Source organism: Pantherophis guttatus, chromosome 1, assembly GCF_059756535.1.
Source record: "Pantherophis guttatus breed Tessera chromosome 1, ASM5975653v1, whole genome shotgun sequence".
Classification (NCBI taxonomy): domain Eukaryota; kingdom Metazoa; phylum Chordata; class Lepidosauria; order Squamata; family Colubridae; genus Pantherophis; species Pantherophis guttatus.
Genome location: NC_142063.1, coordinates 167,076,917 through 167,089,568, shown reverse-complemented (window position 1 = coordinate 167,089,568; position 12,652 = coordinate 167,076,917). Strand labels below are relative to the sequence as shown.

General features: G+C 34.2%; 1 protein-coding gene across 8 annotated transcripts in view; it reads left to right on the top strand.

The window, feature by feature from the left end:
- The window catches only part of ANKRD44 (ankyrin repeat domain 44), a 139,433-nt gene that overhangs the window by 104,101 nt on the left and 22,680 nt on the right, over nucleotides 1–12,652 (top strand). For all 8 annotated transcript variants that reach the window (XM_087882129.1, XM_034429972.3, XM_087882128.1 and 5 more), the window contains 6 exons: nucleotides 972–1,083; nucleotides 4,961–5,032; nucleotides 6,944–7,145; nucleotides 9,129–9,207; nucleotides 10,980–11,097; nucleotides 12,381–12,594. In XM_087882129.1, coding sequence (XP_087738255.1) covers nucleotides 972–1,083; nucleotides 4,961–5,032; nucleotides 6,944–7,145; nucleotides 9,129–9,207; nucleotides 10,980–11,097; nucleotides 12,381–12,594 — 797 coding nt within the window. The remainder of the gene's footprint in view (nucleotides 1–971; nucleotides 1,084–4,960; nucleotides 5,033–6,943; nucleotides 7,146–9,128; nucleotides 9,208–10,979; nucleotides 11,098–12,380; nucleotides 12,595–12,652) is intronic.

Below are 12,652 nucleotides of genomic sequence, written 5' to 3'. Positions count from 1 at the left end.
TGAGAACTATGTTAGACTCCAATATCCAGAACAGTTTCTTCAGTTTGAATAGCTGTATAGCAAATAACATTTCAGCAGATAGTAATTGAAGAGCTAAAGTGACAAAAAGCATTTCTCATTATCACTGTGTGGTTATTTGAAACACAAAAGCTGTCTCTGGCTGTATAGATAGCAACTCTTATTGCCACATATTGGAACCCTCAGTTGAGAAGAATGTAACTAAAATCTGGCTAATCCCCAGCATAGGAAAAAAAATACCCTGTTTTCCCCTGATAATAAGCCCAATTGGGCTTTTGAGCGCATGGCAATAAGGCCAAGCGCTTATTTCAGGGTTCAAAAAAATATATAAGACAGAGTCTTATTTTCAGGGAAAATAAGTGAGTGAATTAACCACATATTAAATACCGTTATTTAATATGTGGTTAATTCACTCATAGAAACAAAACATTCTAGAAAATGGTATAGTGGGAATGCTTTTAATTGGATCTTATAGCAAGACTATAACTTCCAGGCCATTACTATTGTACAAAATCCCAGTGAATATGGTAGAACTGAAGATTCAACAGGTACAGGATTCTGTTAAGCATCACAGGCCTGGCAGCTCAGCAGACTGATAGCATTGTGATTAACACCAGCTGTCTGCAATTACTGTAAGTTCGAATCTCACCAGGCTCAAGGTTGACTCAGCCTTCCATTCTTTCTAAGGTAGGTAAGTTGAGGACCCAGTTTGTGGGGGCAATAAGTTGACTTTGTATAAATATACAAAAGTATGAAGGCTATTGCTTAACGCATTGTAAGCCGCCCTGAGTCTCCGGAGAAGGGTGGCATATAAATCAAATTTAAAAAAAAAAGTAGAAATAAAAAGTTGGTATTACACAGTTTTAATATTACAGTGAATGTTTATCTCGGTATCAGTCATTACATATAGTTAAATGGTAACATTTTGGTTTATATTTCTAAACAATTCACAGGTGTCTAGAATTTCTTCTTCAAAATGAAGCGAACCCTTCAATCCAAGATAGAGATGGCTATAATACAGTGCATTATGCTGCTGCTTATGGACACAGGCAGTGTCTAGAACTGGTGAGTAGGCCTGAAACAGTGCTGAAATGCTGCATTGCAAAAGTGACTGCCAAATAAAAGATATCCTTAATTTTGCAGAGCTATTATCATTATTCTTTGACACTGAACAATGTTACGCTTGTAAATTTGCCCAGGAATATGGCTATGCAGGAGAGCATACAAGCAAATACAAGCATTTTCATTACTTCACTACTTCAACATAAAGTTGATAGAGAAGCCAAGCATATTCAGAATCAAGGTGTGAAATTCTTCTGGATTGCAAGTTCAGAAGCCTATGGAAAGTGCTCCAAAACCTTCAGCACATCAACCCCTTCATGAGATTTCAGATAGTACAATTACCTCTATTTATGACTTGAAAATAATTTAATGCTACTTCAATTAATAGTACTGTGAATTACAATAATCATAATTATAGTTATACAATATATCAGCAACAATAGCAATAGTGGATAGTCCCTCAAGCTTCGGGGTTGATATTGATTACTTTATGGAATCCTGCCCTAAAATAATAAATGACCTCTCCCGACTGTTTCGTATAGAAGTTAAACAGAAGGGTGAGAACATTAAGTCCCAAGGCCCATCACCAGTGAAACTGAAAATTTATTAGTGCTTTAATACGCATAATCTCAGATACCTAATTCGTGTGATTATAGTTGCTGATCAAACACGGAGGAGTCAGAGTCATAATTGTACTCCCCAAAGGCACATTATTCCTTTTTCAAATGTGTCAATAAATACTTATTATGAGCCAGTTTAGGCTGACAAATCCTATTGCCTGGAGGTATTTATATAGAAACTTGGCAAAAGCATTTTTCCAGGACATCAATTTTAATAGCATCATATAAAATTATAGAAAATTCCCATGGTAATTTATCTTCAATTAGTATGAAGAAATAAGTTTGTTAAGAGCTGAAAAACTGTTAGCAGTTTTTTTAAAGTTTATTTTTTTCAGTAAATTTGTCATTGCCTATTTTCTTGCTGTGTGCAGCTGAAAACCTAAAGAGCTCTCAGTTTTAAGTTTGTGTTTATGATTACATTACAACAGATTTCAGTATTTTCAGCAGCAAACCAATTAACCTTTATTTACCTGTATCTCATCTGCTTTCTGATTAATAGCTTGACTGTATTTTAAAAAATACTTCTATATCTGGATTTCTTTCCCCATGAAAAATGACTATCTCCATCCTTTTTTTTCACTCTGAAATTGACTTGTCACCTTGTATAAAAAAGATTTCTAGTGTTTTCATGTTGATCCTTGGGAAACCTGGTCATAATCATGGACTGAGATAAAACTAATTAGAAATAATAAAATTGGCTTTTTATTTGGAAGGCCTTTTGAAGAATGAGCAGCAAAGACCAAGAACAGAGTTAGCAGGCATTTTATTTTTAGAGTTTATGTGCCTGAGATTAATACAGTCATAGCTCATGAAACTGAAAACAAATGGTTGAAGTACTATACTCATACTATGCACTGGCAAAATCTAATAAAATCTATTGCAGCTGTTACCGAGGTCTGGTTCTCTTGACATCTTAACTGAAACACGTTAAAAGAATGTTTAAAAGTCAATGGCATCTGCCTTCCAATGAAGGTGGCGGCTTGTCTGTCTCACACAGATTGAAAAGAAATGTACCGTAGTGACAGTCAGCATTCCACTCAAAGTGTTCAGTTCAATTATCATTCCATGTGTCAGTACGCTGCACACACTCTAGTTGGTGTCACACAGGCAACAATGTGTAGCCTCTAGATTAGTATTCTTAGCTTGAATAGAATAGTGTGAGTGTGCTTGTGGTGAACAGGGCTTTGACTGAATTCCTGATATCCTACACAAAATTTGCTAAATGTGCTGGTATTATCCTTACCATTTGTATAGAATTTGCATCTGGCACAGATACAATTGTGTTAGGTAATCTGATAAACTGATCTACAAGTGAAAAGTACTAAGAATGTGATCAAATCAAATCTTTATTACATTGTAATCCAGCATAAGGTGGGTAGGATACAATCAGTTTAAGTGGGATTCACAGGATTAAAAACCATAGAAGATATATCGAAATCTAATTTAAAAGGAAAAAAATGCTAAACATATATGTTATGTATATATAAAACAAGAGTCTAAAAAAAAATCTAGAGGGATGGAATCCAAAAATATATATGTTCCACTACATCTACTTAATGTTGCTATTCCTCCAGATTTGTAATATGTGTAAAATGAAACAAAAACTTTATCGATGGTTAAGGAAAAGGATACATAGATCTGAATGCAAGTAATCTGATCTTGTGGGGCAGACTTGATGAATTCATCCTTGTGAAGTGATGAAAAGGCTAAAATCATGTCTGAAAATATAAATTAGTATAATCTAAATTGTTCTGGTTGTATATGAAGTAGAAATCCATAGGTTGGTGATAGTTGCATGTTATGTTCCAGTGAATGGCAGTAATGTAATAACCATAATAGTTTTGGGGGGAAATTATAACATTCAAAATTACAACATTTTGAATGAATGCAATTTGCTCAGGCATTAATAACAACGGTATATAAATGAACATAAATGAACAATTGCTGCAAAAAACAATGAAAGTTTTATAATGTGTATGTAGACAAAAAGATAATTACAAAGACTGAAATTAAAAAATCAATTTACAGTTAAATGTTAAAAGGCAGACAAAATGTAGGGTAATTCTGAGAGAAATAAAAATTTGTTTTGGAAGTACAGAGGAGGCTAAACGAAAAGCTTCCATCAGAATGCATGACATTAAAAATAGAAGTGATTTAGTGATTAAATTATTTGGGATGAAATTGAAGTGAAAGAATGGCAGAATGAGTTAAAGATTTACTATTTGTTCTTCAGTAAATTATTGAGAAATACATGATTTGTAGTAAATGTTATTTAATTTGTGTGATGCAGTAAAAAGAGTATGAATCTGAAAATTTATGTATAAATTATACCTAAATAATTAAACATGAGAGTAGGTAGATGACTTTATTTGGTAAATGTTTTCTTAAGATGGGACAATTATTGGAAAAAGGAGAAATATAAAAATAATGGATAATATGTGATAATATTTGAAAAATATTCATCCTTAATATTCATTAAGGAATGAATATTTGTCAAAAGCAATACTTTTTATTTATAAAAGAGTGCTTCTGGACTTGTTTTCTGCAAGTAAGTCAACTGGGCCTGGTATGTCAGGAGAAACCTAAAAATAGTTGAATACAAAAAACAAGAAAACATTGAATCAAGAAGATATGACTGACTGAAGGCAGATTAAATACCAAAGTGAGTAAGTGCTACAGAAGAAATGCTTTGAAAGGTTCTGGTTAGAAAGAGAATGAATGAGGGTATAATTATAGAATTATAGAAGCTATAATTGTTGTTGATATGATTCGGAAAAAGAGATGAGAAATTTAAAAAACACAAGATAATTAATAACTGAGAGCCAGTTTGGTCTAAGTTGCTGAACTAGAAACTGGAAGACAGTGAGGTCTTCTTTCGACAAGAAAACCATCTGGGTGATTTTAGTATAGTCATTCTCAGCCAACCTACCTCATAGAGTTATTGTTGTGGAAAAATAGGTGGGAGCATTCTGCATCCAGCCTTGAGTTGTTTAAATGAAGACGTATTATAAATGTTGCTGTTACTATCTTCCTTGCAATCTCTGCATAAAATTCTCAGATGTTCTGAAGAATCCCCAGTATTTCATAGCAAATTAAAAGACAGGAAAAGTTTTAGGGAAGAACAATTCATAAACATCAATTCCTTTCCATCTAGGTTTAGTGTCTCTTATTAACTCAGGGGACACATGTTAAATATACATGTTATGTACTTTACCTCTTCATCATAGATATAAATGATTTCCTTCTTTTGTTTGTTCTAGCTTCTGGAGAAAACAAATAACTTTTTTGAGGAAACAGATTCAACATCAGCAAGAAGTCCTTTGCATTTAGCTGTAAGTATAGGTTGGGCGAAATGCTTTCTAATAAGATCAAATAGCCTTCTGTTTCTTATCTAAAATATACTGGTTGTTACTTATGATGAGTCTTCTTTTCTTTGAGGTATATCCAAATCTCTCCAGCCAAATTCAAAGCCCAAAATCCCCAAGTGAAAACATTGCTATTGCATGAAAGCTAACACTTTCTAAACACCTCCTCTTAGAGATGGGGAAAGAGTTAAAGTCAGTTTTAGTTAAGCTAATTTGGGAGCTGATATAAATATGCTACTACTTAGAATAACAAGTTCAAGAACTGTGTGATGGTTTATTTCTTTACTATGTTCAAATTATTCATATAAAGACTATCTATAGTCTGTAACCTTCAACTGGATGAAATTATGTGTCTCAGGGCAAAATGTTTTCAACCAAAGTACCTCAAATGAGCTAACTTACAGAATGCTGGGACCTATTACTACAAAGAGAATGAAGTTTTTATTTATATATTTGTTCAATTACTATTTCAGTCAATGACTCTGGGGAATCTCTGGCTGCTTCAGCATTGTCAAACTTCTGCCGCTACCACACTGCTGCGGTCATCTACCTGCCTCTTTAGAAGGAAAAGGGGAAGGAGGGAGGGAGAGAGGAAAGAAGATTTCCAATGCTCATTACCAATTTCCCACAAGGAAATTCAATGGGGAAGTCAATAGGAAGTCATAACTCACTCCAGCTCCAACTTATTTTTTTATGCCACCCATGGTCATTCTAGTTCTCTGTTTAGTTAAGGAAATATCTCTGAAATGATGATCCAATGAGTCACAGGTCTTCTAATTAATATTAAAAGCAGTTTTGTGCACTTCAGAATATCTGTCCAGCTGCAGCTCTGCATACAATCACAGTTAGAGAAGCAAATGTGGGTAAGCAAACAAAGCAAGCAAAACTGTACCATAGTGAACAATGGGTTCACTTAATGACTGTGCCCTTTGCTTAACTACCTTGGTGTTCACACTTACGGCCACGTCCGTTTAATGATTGCCTCAAAAAAATCATAAAATTGTCAAGCAGGTATATGGCTGGCTCCATGAGGTGGTAACTCGAGGGCTACCTGTAAAATACTGACTATGGAATCTGAGAAACTTTTGAAGGTTTAAATTGAATTGTTTATATGTTATTTACAATTAATGTGCCCATTCCTGAGCTGCCCCCTCAAACTGTTCTAAGGATTTTTTTGCAAAATAGTCTGCCAATATTCATTACCACATGTACAGAAATACATACACAGAACAGCTTATGAAGTATTCCCCCTCCCCAAAGTATGTGTAGCTTCCATTTTGTTGTGATTATGTAAACTGATTAAAACTTTTCCTTCAGCTTCTGGTCCAGCTGACGGACTGTGGCATCTACCTTGCCTTTTATCTGAGACTTTCTTAGGTTTTTTTTGGGGGGGGGGCCGCGGGGATTGTACTTGTTGATGGTTCTTGGATTTAAGTATTTATTAGTATTCCATTTCTCTGTTTTCTTTGTTGTTTGATGTTATACGTCTCCCAGGGTTCTTTTGGATTGGTGTAGGTTATAAAAATCTACTTTTTAAAAAAATTAAAAAATACTTGTCACCCAATTCAGATTCCTTTCTATTAGGATGCATGTATTACTTATTTCCAAAAATTATTCTAAATTCATTTAATTTTAATAGGTTAAAATCCCTACCGGGTTAGTTTATGTACCAGTTTTAATCATTTTTTTAAAATGCAATTCCAGAGAAAAACCCTGAAAAGTATAGTTTATTTTGAAGAGATAAATACCACATTGTGAAACAGGTTTCACGAGACTAATGAGATTTCTTCCCTGTTCAGTTTTCATATCAGGAGAAATCTTGGTGTATTCTCAGTGTTTGAAAATCACTGGTCTTAAGTACCTCATTTTATTTCCTAGGCCTATAATGGTCACCATGAAGCATTAGAAGTGCTGCTTCAGTCACTAGTAGATCTGGATATTAGAGATGAAAAAGGACGTACTGCCCTGGACCTTGCTGCATTTAAAGGACACATGGAATGTGTTGAAGCGCTCATCAATCAGGGTGCTTCTGTCACAGTGAAAGATAACATCACACAACGAACCCCACTCCATGCCTCAGGTAGGTGAGATGCTATTATTTTGATACACTGACTACAGTTAAAAAGAAATGTATGCAGAAATGTATGCTCATGGGGATATCAGCTTTGACAAAGTTTGGTTCCTTCTCCAGCTACAGCTGGCTGGAGAATTCTGGGAGTTGAAGTCCACAAGTCTTAAAGCGGCCAAGTTTGAAGACTTGTGGTGTAGTGGGAGATAACTGCAGCAAAAATTGCAAACTGTAATTTATATCTGTTCTGTTCCCGCTGTTATGATAAGATCATTTTGTGTATTGCATGACCTGAGTTCTACATAATAATTCAGGTTGAAGAAAGAAACAAATTATAGCAATTTTAGAAAATTACTATTTCACGTGACTTCTTTATGAATAAGAAAATATAAGAGTGAGAATCTCTATAGTTTTTTGCCCCGGAAATACTCCTTCTTTCTTAATGAGCTATGCTAAAAATGAATTATTACTAAGTCTCCAAAAATGAAGAAATAAAGTAAGCACAACATATTACAGGTAGTCCTTGATTTATTACCACAATTGGAACAAGGGATTTCCTTTGCTAAATCCATAAGTGAGTAATCCCATGATTGTGCCCAATTTTACAATCTTTTTATGTAACAGTCATTTAGCAAATAACTCTGGCCATTAAGTGAATCACACAGTCCTTAAACAAATCCAGTTCTCCCCATTGACTTTACTTATTGGAAGACAGCTGGGAAAGTCATAAATGGTAGTCATGTGACACCCCCCACCCCGCCCAGGACCCTGCAACCATCATAAATACATGCCTGTTGCCTAGCGTGGATTGTGCTTTGGGGGCACTACAATTTTAAGTGTGAAGACCAGCTGTAAGTCTCTTTTTTTAGTGTCACTGTAACATCAAATGATAGCTAAATAAATGGTTGTTAAATCAAGGACTACTTATATTACCCCAAAACAGAGATGGTGTGTGACCAGACAACTATAGCGAATCATGATCCTTGAATCTTATTACCAGTTGATCAAATTATCATGTTTTATTGCAGGGTGAAGCAGTAATAAGTTTACAGATCTCCTGATCCCTAGTTGCACATGATCATTTTGCTTAGCCAAATGGTACCCTAACATTTCATAATTATATCACTGAAATGAAGAAAGCTTAGCATAACCAAAATTGGCCCGCGAAGTTCCACTCAAGTTCTAGTCCTTAGAACAAACTCCTAGGTTCAGAATTCTGCCCCTCCTGAACCAGACTCCAGTTGGTGATGTCAGCATGTTGTGAATTAGATCTGTTTCTCCTCTTGAGTTGTACTTGCTGTTAGGCATTTTGAATTTAGATCAGCACATCTGTAATTGGATATACCTACTTAATTTTCCTTATGCCATAGTTTAGAACTGATTATACATTGCCATTTATTTTTAGAGTAGTTAACAAATAAACCAAGTGCTGTATATTATTTTGTATTGAAATGATGCATTATCTTAGCATGGCCTGATAGAGACCTCTGTTGGCTAAATACAGGTTTACATTGTCCACCAATAGTAGTTGAAGCAGGCCATATTTGACTATAATTAGATAGGATTTCTTTATAGTAGAAACTCAAAATTGTTGCTGCTGCTGCTAGTTTCCGTATGTCTTTGGATAATACTGCAGTGGTCAAAACAATCTTGAAAAATATAATGCATGTACAAAAATATGAATGTCATTTCTCAATTCTCTATTTTCTCATCCCATCAAAGACAATATATATTTTGGCTCTTCTTCCTAATGGCAGTCAATATTTTTGGAGAATAAGCATTACATAATTAAACTTTTAATGAATATGAATTAAATCATCAAAATTCATATCTAAATTTACTTCTTATATTAAAAGATGAACTTCAGGAATGAATATTTTTCTTTCTTAATGGATTATTCAAAAACATTTTCTCCTAAATATTATTTGATACAAGTTTGACTCTTTCACGGCTTTTATTTGAAAAACATTTAAAGTATGTCTTTCCCCTTCATAGTCATCAATGGGCATACATCATGTCTACGACTTTTATTAGAAGTAACAGATAACCCTGACGTAGTGGATGCCAAAGGACAGTAAGTTTATTTCATTTTGAAATTTATAATTTGAGTGACCTTGAGATCATTTTAAGCAGTATCACTTCGATATCAATCGTGGTTATGTCCTCATTCAAGGATGTTCAGAAGTTAATTTAATATCTTAAAATTAAGGATCGCCTTCCCACGCCATGGCTAACCAATTAATGCTGCTGCTATCTGTTCTTCAGCTAATAATACTGGAGTCAAAGAGGAGAAAAGCAGTTGGACACAACCGTTACAGCTGTAAGAAACTGGTAACCAAGGACAAGAATCATGGTTAAGCCTCTGTGAGGCAAGAAATAGAAAAAGCAAATCTGCAGCAACCCTGACGAAATGAGATTATAATTGGTGTTGCACTGCCAGTGTATGTCCAGTAGATGTCCTCTGGGATTTCTGCTACAGAAAACATTCCAACCCCATGCCAGATGCCAGAAGTGTGTTCTTTATTTTACATTTTAGACAAATGGTAGTGAGAATAAAAGTTTGAAGTAAAGGACTCTTTAGAAATGCAGACTGAATGTGTCTCCTGTTAATATGAACCAGAATCTTGAAAGATGGCCCTACTCTAGCTCCCTGTGAATCTCGCTTCTTGGAGTCAGTTCTTGTATATGTGATTATATCCGATAGCTTAACCCAGGAAAGCCAGCTGGGAGACTTTGGGTACCGAACCCTCTCTTTTAGCCTAGCCCACGTCTCAGGATTGTTGTTGTGGGAAAAATAGGAGGAGGGAGGAGGATTAGGTATGTTTGAACCATCAGCAATTTCAAAAGGAATACAGGTGGAATAAAAATCTAGCAAATAATAAAAATAAATAAAAATCTTTGTGCATGTAGAAAAATAGCACATATTTCTGGATGCAATGAATCTCTCTCTGGCTTCCCCATGCCTCTTCCCCTGAGAACATACAGCTGTCAATTGCTGAAGGGCAGAAAACATTTTTTCCTCCAGATTTTAAAAATTGACTCTGATAATAGTGCAGTGTGACAAAGAATTAAAATCCAGAAGTTGGTTCATAAATATAGCCATGTGTTATGGGAAATAGGATAGAATGGAATTACCATAACTTTTTGTCTATCCATTTCCTCCCAGAATGGACAAATTTGAAATGGGCAAATTCCCAAATAGATATGGGGAAATGTTTCCACATAAACCTTTTTATGTAGACTCTGGCCTGTTCCATAGATTGAATTTTACATTTATTTTTTCAAAAATAAAATTAAGAATTAAGCATAACCTTTTACAAATAAATGATTCAGTGATAATATGAAGGCTTTTTAAATGCAGTCTCATTTCAAATAAAAATCTTAGCAATGGTTTATTATGATTAGCTATAGATTTATTTTATTTATGTATAGTGTTACTACTATGTTTTGATTTTTTAAAAAAAATAATCCTAGTGGGAGATATGTTTGGGATAGAACTTCAGCATACTGTTATATTTCCATAATTGTAGGTTGGATTGATGTCTATTCCTTTTCATGTTCATTTTAGAGTTAAGAATATCCAAACAGAAACAATTAAGTTAGGAGACACAGCACTAGGTAAAGCCAACTAATTAGAAATAAACATTTCGCTGCTTCTTTTTAGATAATGGACAAAGTTTGAATATTAATGCTTCATGAACCTCCAATATTACCAAATCTAGCTATCTCTGGAAACATATATATATACTAATGAATTTTACAGTGTTTGGAGAAGTGGCAAATACTTTTGAATAAAATCACAAATCAGGAATATATGATGACGGTTATGGGCCTCTCGTTGTTTAGAACTCCACTGATGCTAGCTGTGGCTTATGGGCACATAGACGCTGTTTCTTTGTTACTTGAAAAAGAGGCATCCGTTGATGCAGCTGATATCCTGGGATGTACTGCTTTACATCGAGGGGTAATTTCTCATTTTATCCTGTGTTTCTGCTGTATGTTTTTTCAATTGCACATATGCTTAATAATGGTAGAGAAGAATACAGAACACTAAAGCTGACTTTGATTCTAACATATATCACGTAGAGTCTCTGAACGCAAGCAACAATGATCTGCAAACCTTTGCTGGAAATTGCTCTTTTAGATGTCTCAATTAATCCTTAATTTTTTTTTAAAGCAGTATTTTATAAAAGAATGGATATAATACATCTCTTGATTGGTGAAGAAAATATGACAAAAGCTGTGCAGTCCACAGTTATATAGCACTACCTTAGAGGAAGAGTTTGGTCATATTTAGAAATATATGTTAGAGTTGGAAAAGGTATCAGAATACTGCCTTTGTGAAGATGCAATCGAGTTTTTTAGGCAGAGAGGCAGAATTTTGGCAACCTAAATTTTAATTGGTTTTACTAAGGCTTTAAGGTTTTACGACGATTAGAAAAAAGACAGTCCTTTTGGAGGGGGCTCTGCTCATAGCTTTACATATAGGTTTTGTCAATAATCCTTTATGCAAAGCACAGTGGGTTCATAGTAAGATTGTGTATGCCTACTGACATATGTTAATGTATTTAGCATATCTAATTTTCTAAGTTGTTCCTCTACTTTTCAAATTTAAATAATGAAATTCTTGGAACAAGTTTTTCAAAGATGTCTCATCCTCATATTTAATTAATTAATTATTATTGTTTTCAAGTAACCCAATTTTTAAAAAATTCTTATATTTCCAAGAATGCATGGGGAAAAATTAAAATAATTTCTAGCAGTTCAAGATGCATCATTACCATAAACATTTTAGATTGGCTCTTGTGGATGTTCACCAAAAATGTCACTATTCCAAGCATGCTTGGAACACTTTTGAAAGTTGTTGGGTTTGTACTGGTAATGTTAGGGGCTCTTTGTCTGGAAGAACCCTTGATGCAGTATGTGAATATATTTTTATAAAGAACACTCTGAAAAGTATTTATTTTCATTAAATTTTTAGAGAAGATAGTATCCAATGTCCATGTTTCCATATATGCAAGTTACTAAAAAAATCTTTGTCACTGACCACCCAAGTAGAACATGTTTTATTCCAGAAACAACCCAAATCTTTATCATTAATATTTCAGACAAGTTTTTTCAGTTACTAAAAAAAAATCAGTTTTTGTTTATATTTATTTAGGATTGTTGATTATCTTGCATAGCATTATGAGTTGAAAGGCATATTTTACTAAAATCAATCTAATTTTTAAATCTTATTTGAAAAAGATTATGACAGGGCATGAGGAATGCATTCAAATGCTGTTGGAACAAGAAGTATTAATTCTGTGTAAGGATGCCAGAGGCAGGACACCTCTACATTATGCAGCAGCTCGTGGTCATGCCACATGGCTGAGTGAATTAATGCAGTTGGCACTTTCGGAAGACTACAATTTTAAAGATAATCAGAATTATACACCATTGCACTGGGCTTCTTATAACGGTAATCTTTTATGCCAAGCAGATATTTATTACTGGCTATTTAGTGTTGTATGGAAATT